Source organism: Egretta garzetta, unplaced genomic scaffold (assembly GCF_000687185.1).
Source record: "Egretta garzetta isolate BGI_Z169 unplaced genomic scaffold, ASM68718v1 scaffold112, whole genome shotgun sequence".
Classification (NCBI taxonomy): domain Eukaryota; kingdom Metazoa; phylum Chordata; class Aves; order Pelecaniformes; family Ardeidae; genus Egretta; species Egretta garzetta.
In genome coordinates this window covers 2,486,238-2,499,562 of record NW_009258884.1, presented here as the reverse complement: position 1 = coordinate 2,499,562, position 13,325 = coordinate 2,486,238, and the positions used below count along the sequence as shown (strand labels likewise).

Genomic DNA, 13,325 nt, shown 5'->3' with positions numbered 1-13,325 from the left:
ACTCTCCTTGCTTCTGTTTCTAGTGGCGAGGAATGGTTATTATTTGACTCTTGGAGCTGCTCTTCACATCCTTCAATTTGCTGTCCGTGCTTTGAAGGTCCCTCAATGGCAGAGCACACCCAGAACAGATGCTAGGACTTTGGCTAGTTAGCCAGTTTCACAGCTACTCACTGTTTTATCTCTCTAAGCGTGTTTTAAGAAGTTCTCACCCTGCTAGCTTTACCAAGTGCTGAATCACTTCTTTGGATGGCCAGATTCTAGCTGTGGGGGGCCAGATTCTAGCTGTGGGGGAAGAAACCTCTGGCAGAAGAGCAGAGCAGAGCAGACATCAGCAGAGATACTTAAACCTTCCTCCACCGCCCCCAAAAAAATCACTGGTAATGTTTACAAAGCAACATTTAACAGTCTTTGTCAGAACAGTAGGACTTGAGTAGTGGGGTAGAAGGTGGCCAAGTTAGTATTACAAGGCCATTGTTCAGTAGAAAATGGTATTGCTTGCAGATCTTTGGCTCTAGAGAAGAGGAGACCATTGGCAGGAGAAGCTATTTGAGGCATATGTCTTCTGATTGCTGTTTGAGTTCTGCCATGACCTGCATTTCTGGCTTGACTTTTGCTTTGAATTGCTTTGGGTATTCATTACTCCGTGCTTCCTATTTTGTCTACGCCTGTGTAGCTAATCCTTTTCCTTGAACTTAACCAATAGCCAGAGATAATCCTAGTTTGAAGGTGACTGGAGAAACATAACAGTTTACATATAATGTATGTTTTATCCTGGTTGATTTACACATGAACTGTCACATTGTCCTTTGTTAAATACACCACTATAAGATGATAACAATCTCTTTAAATATTACACAGGGTTAAATAACTTTTCTTTTTTTATTTCCTTTCTCCTTTTGGCAAATGTTCCATTGTTTGGGTTTTTTTTTTCTTATGGAAGAGCAAGCCTGGGTGTGGGACAGCTCTGAGTGCCATCTGCTGGAGACCTGCTTCCTCCCATCCCTGCGGTGGGCCAAATCTGGAGGCAATGCAAATGGTGATGTGAGCATAAGTGCTCTGAAGCCAGGAACCACAGGCCAGAGCAGGAAAAACAGGAGAATTAAAAAGGAATTGAAGCTAATACCTCTGATATCTTCACCATATCAGGACCATTTACTTACACTTCTTGATAGAAGTACATCACCGTTCACATGTCCTGCGCTGGTCCCCTCGTTCTGTTTTTAAGGGATGCACTTTTACTACAGAGACTTCCCAGGACAAAGTCATGAAGGGATCAAAGTCTTAGTGAGCAAAAAGTCAGAGCAGCTTCTCAGATGTCCCAGTGCCAGCATGGGTTAGAAAGAAAGAAGCTGGTCCCCAAACAGGAGCTGCGGCTGAGGCAATGTCCCCGGTCAGCAGACACAAGGCTTTAAAGAGCCAGTGCGCTCAGAGGTGAATAGCCTTTGGGAGCCTCTTGCAGTTTCCCTTAGTGCAACGTGAGAATTTTGAGAGCGAGTTGTATTTATGGAGCTTATTTGTGCTGTGTCCCAGCAGCCAGGATGAGGAAAGTAATGGCAGAATTGTGTGGGGAATGAGGCTTACCACTGCCTGACATGTGCATCCAGTGTCAGCTCCTGCACTTCCTTATAAAATTAGCCATTGTAAATGTGTGTGTGTATTAAGAGAAAAGGGTTGATTTAGCATAGAGAGTTTATACCTATAAAAGCAGTTTTGAATAACTTCATTGAGTGTTTACCCCTGTGTATCTCTTCATTCACAGGTACCTGCATTCAGAGCGGAAGTTACCTGAAGGTATGTCACATTACACATCCATGGCCCTGCAGGCATTAGGCAATTGTTTACATGAATGTTCTGTCCAGGGTTTCATCTGCCTAACTCACCTCTATTTGCAAGGCAAATGAAACCCTAAGCTGCACTCTTCCTTGCCCTTTTATGTCCCTGAAGTTTTTTTTACCAGCTCAGGCTTCTCTACAGTCACTTTTCTGTCCTTTGGGGTTGTTCTGTCTCAGGGGTGTGATTCAGTGTCTGTCCTATGTCTCTTGCTGTCTTGCGTGAATATGAGTGCTATTTCCAGGTCCCTCATCTCAGTCCCAGTGGTTTTGTTCACATCTTACTTACAAGACTTTTGTTGTTGTTGTTGTTGTTGTTGTTTGCTTGTTTTTTGTGACAAGGGCCTCAGAAACCATTACCAGCTTGGCCAAATAAGCTAAGCACATAAGTGGTCAGTATAGGAAAGGTATCTGAGATCCGCACTGGCATGACAAATTGTCAGAGTAGCTTTTTTCACCAGTAAAAGAGCAAGCATTCTGAGAAAGTCTCTGTAAAAGTAGGAAGAAGAAAGAGGCAAAGTACAGAAGCAGGTTGCTCCTGACCTCCCTTTCTAGCTGCTGTCTCAGAGTAGATCTGCAGCCCTTATCTCTAGCAAACAGTGCCTGACTCGGGGATAAATTTGTGGAACTAGTTTAAGCACAGAGCTGTCAGCCATTTGGACAGAGCATAGGAAGGTGGCTCAATGACCCACCCAGTCAACCTCCTGCTCCTTCAGCAGTCATCCGGACTGTGTTTCTTTAATGCTAATTCTCGAATCATTGTAGGATTTGAATGTGTCACAGCAAATCAGTTCTAATTCCCTGCTAGCAGCAAGTTGCAGACCAAGATCTGATGGAGACAGCATGAGCCAAGATGGCAGAATGCCCTTTAGCTGAGTTCTGACTCTAGCCTCTTCAATTCCCCCATCAATGAAAGAGGAGTATTAATGCCCACTTCTTTCCTAGGACCTTTTCTTTGTTCAGCTTTTGGATGCTGCAAAGAGCTCTGTGTGTGCTGTGTGCAGTACAGAGAAAGAACAAGGAACTGCAGTGGTAGATGTCACTGCTAGATGTCAGGCCTTACCTAGACTGAACCACCTTCATGTGCTGTTCATGTAGATTTGTTAGATATGTTATGGTCCTGAATACGGGCTGCGCCTCAAATGGGTTCAGGTTTGAAACAGACCCATGTATAGACAACATTTCCATTTCTCTAGCAGCATCAAGAGACTCCTGAAGCTATGTGAAAGCTTTGCTGCTCTGATTACATCACATCTGACATGACCTACAAACACCAAAGGAAAGGGGAGCTCCCATGCTGCTGCTTACGCTAAGCCTTTCCAAATATAGTTCCAGTCTCATTGAAATTCCCAGTATTTATAATTTGATCTGGCAGGCGTGCAGGGCTGTGCATCAGAGGGGCTTAATGAAACAAGTGTGATGCTGGGATTGAGGCTGTCTGGGTAGAGCTGAAAGGCATGTTCAGGCCATGGAAATGTGCTGCTCTCCTGTTGGTAAGAGGGAACTATTTGTGGGTGAACCTGTGTAAGCCCATGTGATCAGGGAATCCACAGAAAATCTCTCTGCAAATGCAAAAGCCAGCTAAGCCTTGCATTGCCTTAGTGATATGCAAATGAGCCCCCTAAATATCCTGCTTTGCTTTCTAATGCCTTTAGCCAGCATAAACACAGCAGGCTTTTTATAATCTGTAATCAAGTTCTCCTGCCCAGGCACAAGCACATAGGCTTGTTTCAAGAAGCCGAGACAGCTGCTGGATATGCATCCACCCCTACTGCTGGCCCCATCCAGCTATAACCAGTGCTCTTCCAAAAGAATCGGTGTGCTAACGTCTGTCAGGAGCAGTGCAAGCTTTTAGTACACATAGATCTGCTAATAATCTTCTCATTCTAGGCATACTTGCTGCATAAGTGATTTGGAAGTAGAAAGCCAAGCCGAACAGGCTGCAGGCTTCATGCACTTCTATTCTGGGCCTAATCCACTAGCTATATTGATCTTGCCCTTTCTGCCAACCTAGAGAGGTTGTATTACACTCTTAATCCCATCCTGCCCAAGTCACAGTCACAACAGGCTCTGAAAAGCTTCACCTGCTGGTGTCACAGGAGTAGACTCATCAATGGCAGCACTTCTCTTACCCCGCTTGGCAGGGAGCACCCTGTTTCTCTGAACCCTTTTCCATCCCTCCCTGGACTGTACATTCCTTCCCTGCTTCTTTTCATCTCACATTCCCATGCGGAGCAGCCTTTGCTGTCAGCATGTGGAGATCCCTATCATATCACTAACACAGAAGACTCTAACAGTGCCCTTCATTCTGTGAGGCTTGAATGCCATTGCTTTGCCTGATCTGACCGATGGCGGCCCAGGACGTCAGGCTGATCAATACTGAAATCACTTGCAGTTGTTTTGAGCCCTTATTGCTGAGCTTTGGGAAACAAAAGGGCATAATTGCTGCATGAATATGTCTTAGGGAAAAAATTATAAGGCAAGGGAGAGCACATTTTGTTAACTGAGCAGCCCAGGCTTCAGAGGTTGGTGGTGAGTAACCCTACACCAGGCCTCTCTTCCCATCATTGCAAGTAGGAATTCATGTGACATTGCCAGGGTCCATTAACAACCACCCAGGAAAGGAAAGACCCATTGCCCCATGTTTGCTCTAGTCCTGTCCTCCCCAGTAAGCACTGGAAGGCAAACAGGTGGCCAGTGGGAATGCTGACTACGGGAGCAAGGGGATCCATATCTATTCCTTTCCTCTGCTGTGCAATAGTGCAGCACCATACTATTTCTTTTTTCTGAAACTACCCACCAACAGATGGGGCCTGCTGAGCAGCCCAGAGGATCTCTGCAGAGAAGGGGGGGGAAAAGTGGTTCCCCTACTCATGGTACATCACAAGTTTGCTCCCAAGTTTGCTACTTGGAAACAAGAAATGTATTTAGTGGGAGTAAAACAACTGTCAGGGCACTTCCATCTGCAGCTGCAACACTTGTCACTGCAGAGCATCCTTTGCTATAGCAAGCTGAGACCTTATGGCAGCTAAAGAGCGACTGCTCGGTCTGTCGCTTGTCAAGGTGGACCATGAGTGAGACCAGGGCTCGGGCTCGCAGTCAGGAAGTGGCACGGGCCATGCTGGTCACACAGCCGCCTGCATTCCCACACGTCCAAGATACTGCATGGAGCTTGGCGGTGCTATCGGTCCTTCCAGATCGCATTGCACAGCTGCTGCTCTGCAGGGACGGGCACGATGACCTTGCAAGGGTTGGATGACTGAGGCTGCAGTAGGACGGGAGTAAGGACATGGTATAGCACTGACATAGTTAATGCAAGGCAGGAGGGCCTTCAGGGCAGAGGGGTGCCTAACCTGATCCTAACCTGGGCAGCCTGGGCAATGCATGGCTGGCTGAGAAGCAGGATGTGGGTCCTGGCTTCCTCCGCAGCTGGCGGACACCGCCATCTCCTGGCAGCTTGGGCCTGCAGCAAATGTCCATGAGCTTCAGGAGGGCTCTTCCTCGGGTTCCTGGCACTGCACAGGCTTGTGTCAGCGTTTTTCTAGATGGAAGTGCTGGTGACTTCCCTTGAGGCCTCTAACCCTACCCATTGCTGCCCACAGCAGGGGAAAATAACTCCTTTGAATGCTCTGTCCACCCTGCTGGGGAGTCATGTCCCAGGATCAGTGCAGAAAGAGAACTGGAAGGGGAGCATGATCCTGGAGCCCTCTGCAATACTGAGATAGTTACCAGTTTTGCTTTTGAGAGTGAAAAAGGCTATTGAAAAGTTGGAACAAATTGTAAATTGAAAGATCCTTGAGATGTGCTGGAGGGAGTCTGTCAGGGCCTGACATGTCCTGTCATTGCAGGCTTTGCACTGAAATGAGTTAGTGTCACTAGGAAGAGGCAGAGGACACAGATCCCTTGTGAGGGGATTTGTGGAGGCTCATTCTGTGCATGCTGTTGTTCCTGGCTTCAGTGTGTCACAGACCCCTGGCTGGGGGAAGGAATGGTGCTGGTGGGGTACTGTGTGAGTATTGTGCTCCACCTTGGAGGCTTTTGGGGGCTTCTTCCCTTGTGTCTCCAGGAAATTAATTCACCATGAGAGCAGCAAGTTTTGCTTTCCTTTCTCATACTTGATAGAGGCCAGACTGAAGGATCTACCAAATGTCCAAAGTAGAGAAGTTAGCAGCAGGTTGACTGTTCAGATCCTTGTGGGATGAGATTCCTTAGCAGATCTGCACAGAGGGCCCCTGGCAGAGGCATCATCCCCTCTCTCAGAGACCCACCTCATGTGGTTACCATTTTTGGGAAGGATGTTTGCTTTTGCCCCTGTCCTAGAGAGTCTTTTCCCTTAGAAGGACACAAGTCCTGTCTGCATTTTAGAGCCAAGAGGTATTTGAGCACCACCAGTTTGCTTTGTGCTCAGCTTAAGCAGTATTAGACCCGTGAGCACAGGCTTCACACACTAAAATGGTCCATTAGGCAGCCTTTGTAACAATTCAGCATTGTTCATTGTCTCCTTTGTATAATTTCACTGTTTAAGGGCACACTAAAGAAAATCTCATTGCAGATCTAATTGTGTATCTGACCACCTATGTAAACTGTGGCTTTGACCTGTTCCGTAGAACTTTAGTACAATGTCTGAAATGTGGAGCATAATCACAGCAGCTTCCAAGCCCTAAGAAATCCCAAAGCAGCTCCCTTGAGAGCTAGAGGCTCTTGATGGGACCATCAGTAGCTCTGAGCTCATCAGTGAAAACAATTTAGCCATGGTAAAAAAAAAAAAAACAAACCAAACAAACAATTAACAGAGTTCAAGGGGCTCTTTAAAACAGAAAAAAATTCCACACCATTAGAATCTTTATATGTTACCTTCATCTTCTTCATCACAAACATCTGAGCAATGAATTCTGGAACTCTGTTAAAGTGTAACTGCCTGTCTGAGTTAATATTTGATACAGCCATTCCTGAATCTTGTAAATAATTTTTCTGTAGTTAAAAATTGGAGTGGAAAGAAGAAATTTAATTTTTGTAGCTGAACCAAAGTTTTAAATTTCCATTATATGATACAGTGCCAGCATTCAGAGAGTCATACTGTGCTTTTTCCTTTGAGTCTAACTATGTAGGAATAATTTAAATTACAAGCAAAAAACCCGCCCCAAACCCGCTGGTATTCAGAGCTAGCTTTGCTTTCCACAGACCACATACAGAACAAGAACTAGTACAAATGGTCACAGAACCTTACAAGAATATTGTTGTTTTGAAATATTTATCCCCTTTCTCTGTCTAGAGTGCCATGTGCTTGTGCTTGAATCAGTGAATCTCTTCCGGAAGTACATCTCCGTGCTGGATGTACCCATTTCCTGCCTCCTGCCCAGAGATGTGCTCTTCATACTCACAGAGGAAGAGACTGAACAAGCCCGGGTGAGACGCGTGGTACCTGCTTAACCTGTTTGAATAGCTCATCATCATCGTGAAGACTTTAGTCAGAAGTGTCCTATTCACAGACAACTTCATAAATAATTATATACATGGATTATAAATGTCACTAATGAATGATCTTCAGTGATTTGTAAGACATGAATGGATGAGACAGGTTGTTTCATGTGCTGTGTGGATAGCAGAAACAAGGCTGAGCAGATTTGCAGCTCAGAGATCTTCAGCAGTCACAGTGCACTGAGTTTTACACTGTGTCCAGGATGGAGGATGTATTTCAAAGGAGACTGGGCCCCACACGATATTCTAAACATGCGAGTGGCCTGTCAAAGAATGGCATGACTGCACACCAGGAACAGTGTCCTTGGATCATAGCTCTGACTAAAGATGGAGACGGAATGTGAACTTGTGGTCCAAAGCTCTTTATGAGTTCCCTTCTCTACTGTATATTTTTTAAACTATTTTGCAACAGGAGATCTCACACATTTAGTCTGCAGTTCCCTATATCAGAATCTGATTAGCTCCCCTCCCAGGGGATGTAAATATTTGCCCAGCAAACAGTCACATTAATCCACAAATGGCACACACAGAACTTTCCTGCTTTTGAGGCTGCTAAAAGATAGTTAAGTATGGAAACTGCTCTGATAAAGGTGGCATTATTTTCTTGTATTTTGTGTTTCTGAAACTTGGCCTTTCTAAGCTGGTGCATTATAAATACATATACATCTTTAAATACATATTTATATTTAAATATATAAAAACAAAACTATAAAGCTAAGTTTCAGCTGGCAATGTATGATTGGAAGCAGCATGCAAAGTGTTCTTAGGTGCACACCTACCAGGTTTCTGCTTCCCCAGCATTTGAACACCCAGGCGTGAATTCACACAGGGAGGAGGAGTTATATGTAACAAAGAAACTGTCACGGCACCAATCTGCAGCTGATAATGCCCTTTCTAGCAGGGCCCCTCTGAACACTAGGCAGCACAACACCAGCCACACAGGGGCAGTCAGGCCTCTCCCTGCCCTTTAGCCCCACAGGGGCCTCTTGCTACTTCCCTGCTCGCTGAAAAAAGCCTGTCCGGTTCAATTGGCAGTGAACCTCACAGGAGGCCTAGGAAACTGCACTCACGTTAGGTCTGGAAGGTTCTTGTAATGTTTTCTCAACTATTTTTCCTTCTAGAGAGCCATGCGGTGTCATCGCAGCCAGCTCCTCTGGTTTCGCCACATTTATATGCTTTTCTCACGTTACATGATGATCAATTCACTCCGCCTTCTGTAAAAGAGATGCTGCTCACAACTTCAGGAGTAAAAGAATGAGCGAAAAAAAGACTGTGTCAGGCCAAGGACTAAAGAAAACTCACCTGTTATGTGCTGAAGAGGACAGGATTCTCTTTGCGTAGCATTGTCTCAGACTACAAAAAACAGGCTGTATGAACTTGCTTCTGAATATCTTGTTGCCTGATACATTGAGATGAACAGGGTTTAACAACTACTGTTTTCTCGCTGTAGAAGCTTAAATAGAATGAGAAATTTGGATTAACCTAATTAGGAGTAAAATGCAGTATTATTCTGCATTGGAGAAGATATGGCACAAACTACTTTTCCCTAAGAGGATATAGCTGTGAGGACTGCATGGCAACTATCTCTCGGTGCTTTTGTAAAACCCAAGTATCAGGAGTGACTTTTCAAAGATCATGCTGTTGCCACAGATAAAACCAGAACCACAAGACGTTGTCTTAGTCAGAACTTTAAGAAGCCAAAGCTTATGAGTAAAACATCAGAAATCATACAAATTTCTCTAATTGCACTGGTCTCTGTTGCTACTGCTGCTTCTTTCATAGACATTGTGTTGCAGGCTCCACCTTCGCAGAGCGTCCCTCATGAAACATGAACATTTTTTCTTGCTTCAGAACATGGGGCTCAGGATCAACTCAAAAGACTCTCAACAGGACGTAAGAATGAGGGGCAAGAGACCCAGACTGTAACTATGTCTTTTATAGAAAACATGCGGAGATAAAAAGTGCAAGAGATGTTTCAAAAGCTGCTCTGCTTATGTAAATGACAAGCACAAGAGTTAAAGATCCTCTCCCTTTATGTTTAAAGGTAAGTGAAGCAGCTTTCAGTGGTTTCATTTCTTGGTCTATACAGAGATTTTACTAGTGATTTGTGTTTCTGTGGGGTCATGGTGGAGCAAAGTCAGCAATAGTCAAAATTTCTGTAGGCCTTTGCACTCGTTAATGTGGGCTCCCATCGGCAGGAGGCAAATTTCCTGGATCTCCATAGCTAGTCATTGCATAAACAAGATCAGAGACCAAACTGCCTGATCTGTTGCTGACAGCACATCCTCCTCCTGAAGACAACAAACGAGTTCCTGGTTGTACCAAAGTACGTGTCCATTGTATGGATGTGGGCATACGTAAGAGTATGACAGTGTTGAACTCTGTTCCCCAGCTGTGAGTCAGTGCCTAAGCATATGCCTACTCAGCCTTAGGACCATGAGTAAGTCCAGGCTTAAGCAAAACAGTATTTAATCACATGAATAACTTCAGTGGTCCCTCTCTTGCATACAGCTAAGCACCTGTGTAAATGCTTTACTGAACTTGAGCCTGATAAGCTCTTTTAAATCCCTTTTAACGCTAAATCCATGGTCAATTAATTGAAGTCAATGGAGAAAAAAGTGAAAGTTAGTATTGTGTCCTAAGCAAGAGATTATCTTATATTATTATCTTTATAAGACAGACTTGAAACACAGGAAGTTTCTATACAAGCAAAGATTAGTTGGGGGTTTTTTGTACTTTGCTGTGTTTATTGTGATTTAAACTTTAGCCCAGTTAAGGGCAAAGTACCAAATAGCAGCCCTGGGCTGTTTTATGGAACAGAGAGGTACTTTGAAAGTCACAAATGAATGGGTCAGGCAGCATAGAAAGATTTATTTAAGAAATGGAAAACAGGTAACAATAATGTAGAGATCAATTTTGCCAACCCTCACCCAGGAAAGCCCAGACTACAGTTCCACTGCAGTGCTCCAAGTTCAGCTGCTGGAAGGGTACGTCAGGGTTTTGACATGTCTCTGATGGTCTTATGCTCCTTCACTGCCTTCTCCCACTCCTTGCCATTGATATCCTCTGTGACAATGGTCTGCACGGTGCCATCATCCAGACAATGGGGAGCTATTCCTGAAGAAAGACAGAGTACACAGAAACCTGCTTTTCATAGCTGAAGCGTGGGAGATGCCTGCACCACTCTGTGGAGGGAGCATCTCAGAGAATGGTAAATGCTCAGTCCAGCTGTCGCTGTAAGGCTGAGGCACCTAGATGGGAAACCTGTCATGGGCAGAAGCCCACATGGCATCGGTAAGACTGTTTCTTACAGAGGAGCTACAGGTTCACACTGCAGTTCCAGATGATTAGCACTTTAGGAACAAACTCTTAAGATGCATGCTGCTCACTGCTGTCATGTTAGTAGCCAATGGAGTCTTTATCCAAGGTTTGCTTGGTGATTAGCTTTGGTAACCACAGTTTACTCTTTCTACCTACCATAACCATCTGGATTAGAACGAGGAGTATAAAAGCTCTGTACACCACAGGTCTTGCAGAATGTGTGCTGGGCACGATGTGTGTTGAAGGTGTATGTTGTCAAATTATCAGCACCCTAAGCAAATGAAAAGCAATGTAAGTTTTCCACATAAATAGATGTATTAATTACTTTTGATGGGCCTGTGGCTAGGAAATGTAAAATTTAAAATACCACCTTCATGTCTTTACTTGAGATAGTTCTGTATTCAAGCTCCTTTTCTGAACCCCTGTGCTGTGCATATACCCATGTCCATCCCAGTCAAGCCTGAGAACTGCAAGAGCTCTAACGTCAGCTCGCTAAATAAGATGCACTAACACACCCACACCAGATTGCATAAAATTCAGCCGTTTCCCCCAACCACCCATAGGCAAACTTAGGACAAAAAACTGGCTGCCACTCGCATCTTTGAGGATGACACTGCTCGTGTTCATGGCCATGCTCTTACTGCATTCTTACTCTACCTTCAGCAGCTTAAAACGCGATGCTGGGACAATGAAGTGTCTGTTCTGTTTCTTTGTGCAAATGCTGCAACTGTAAAAGAAAAAGCAAACCTTTCTAGAAGCAGCGGACGAGTTGTAGTACAGCAGTCAGATCTAGCATGGACCTCTTGACAGCAGAAATTCCACTGACAGTTAAAGCGGCTCCATCACAGAGGTAAGCGGCGAAAGTGGACTCATGGTATCAGTAGTGTTTGGCTAAGCCCACCCATGGAACAGACTGACCCTACACAGGTACACCGCTAAGGATTCTCCTACACCAAACATTATATGCCATTTTTTCTTCACGTATACAACTCTCAACAGACATAACAAGGACAAACTCTAGCCCTGAGAAATCCATTTGATCTTTCAGACCAGACTCTGCCAATTTTGCCAACATTTATTACCTTGCAAACAAGAAAGTGAGATTCAGAAGTTTACCCGTGAGCTAGAAGGAAACCAGTTGCAGGCGAAGGGGAATCGCTACTGAAATCAGACACTGTTGTAGTTTGAAGCACACGTGGTCAGAGATGCAATGTTCACTTGAGAAGGCCAAGTTAAAAAAGGATTGATGTGCTTTGAGCACAGTGCACTTAAAGGAAACAAAAAGCAGATGGCTGAGCACCTGTACTCATGAAAACTCTCCTGACACTGTCTGCATGAGCACAGATGTGAGACCTGAAGTCCTGTCCAAAGAAGCACATCTGAAATCATCAGCACTGATCTCATACAGGATCAGGACATAATTACGGGTATACCCTATGGGAACAGCTCAGAGGACCTTCTGCAGTTGTGCTGTCATCTTTCAGCTCTAAGATATTGATTAGAAAAGCAAATCAGCTTATATTAATCCATAAGAATAGAGAACAACAACAAAAACCAACTCACTTGCAATTAAAAACATGCAGATCTGCTGAAGCCCAGACCTCAAAGCGGACGGCTCCGCAGTGACAGCCTCCTGTGTGTTTGACCAAACCTCTGTATTCACTGGAGAGAGAAACAACAGAGAGGTTTTGTGATCATACTTCTTTTTTTTTTTGGCCAAGAAGGCTGCATGCTACATTATTCAATCTGCTTTGAGCAATTGTAGAACACCAGAAAATGTATCCACTCAAATGTATTTTAATGAAATGTGCCTGAGTGAGATAGAGAATGACTTTTGTCCTCTGCAGCAATTGCTCTTCTGGTTTAATTAAAATGGAGACAAGAAGAGCAACAGCTCAAGGAAAGTACACTCCACATGCACTACAAAACACACGCTCCCCTGCCACAGTCCAGGTCAAAACGCTGACCCAGGCTGCAGCGTTACCTGTGCGGAACAGCACATCGAAACTGGTGGGATTATCACAAGAAAACTGGGAACTGAATTTTCCCACAATGGCCGCAGCACTACTAATACTCCTCTATTTAAAAGCTGGGAAAAGCAGAGATAAGTGGATTCTACATAATATTTGAAATGCATTTTATTTTGTATTGTAATTGCAGAGGAACTTCATGATCAAGGAATCTCCAAGCTTCTGCTTCTCCCCCTCCTCTAGGACGCTCCAGAGCAACTAGGCAGAGTTGCCCTGCTAGGTTCAAGGCAAAACGCAAAGGAAAAACCTTTTCCTTTCAGATCTTCGCTCCCACGGACAATTACTGGTTACAGCCCAGCGATGATGTGCTGTGCTTTGGAAAGACAGAGCACAGGAAAGGGGTGGAGAGTTAGAGGCTGAGCCTCACAGCTCCCGCACGATGCCCCCGAGGGCATTTTTGAGGGGAGAGCCCCACAACACGCCAACCTTTACAGAAAAAGCCGCTTTCTCCGTGGTGCGTGCGGGGGACCTCCCCTCCCCCTTCTCTGCGGCTCTCCAGAAGCCCGTGTTTACTGCTGGGCAGACGCTGCCGAGAGAACGACGAGCTAACGGGGGAAGGAGCCGCCGGGCAGGGCGGCTCAGCCTGGACGCTGCGGGGAGAGCCGCCCCGGCCCCGTACTCACTAGGCGTCCAGCAGCAGCCGCGCCGCCTCCTCGCAGCTCAGCCG

At 45.1% G+C, this 13,325-nt stretch overlaps 2 protein-coding genes across 2 annotated transcripts in view; one reads left to right on the top strand and one right to left on the bottom strand.

Annotated features, from left to right (window-relative positions):
- The window catches only part of PIGL (phosphatidylinositol glycan anchor biosynthesis class L), a 67,211-nt gene extending 58,659 nt beyond the window's left edge, over positions 1 to 8,552 (top strand). Inside the window, exons 6-8 of the mRNA XM_035889615.1 lie at positions 1,760 to 1,791; positions 7,102 to 7,235; positions 8,429 to 8,552. Coding sequence (XP_035745508.1) covers positions 1,760 to 1,791; positions 7,102 to 7,235; positions 8,429 to 8,527 — 265 coding nt within the window. The 3' untranslated portion in view covers positions 8,528 to 8,552. The remainder of the gene's footprint in view (positions 1 to 1,759; positions 1,792 to 7,101; positions 7,236 to 8,428) is intronic.
- A 794-nt stretch (positions 8,553 to 9,346) lies between these two features.
- On the bottom strand, positions 9,347 to 13,325 carry CENPV (centromere protein V; the record flags this gene model as incomplete). Its single annotated transcript, XM_009633907.2, has 5 exons — positions 9,347 to 10,424; positions 10,785 to 10,899; positions 11,286 to 11,355; positions 12,192 to 12,290; positions 13,282 to 13,325. Coding segments are annotated over 5 exons (453 nt in total), but the record flags the coding sequence as incomplete, so codon positions are not given.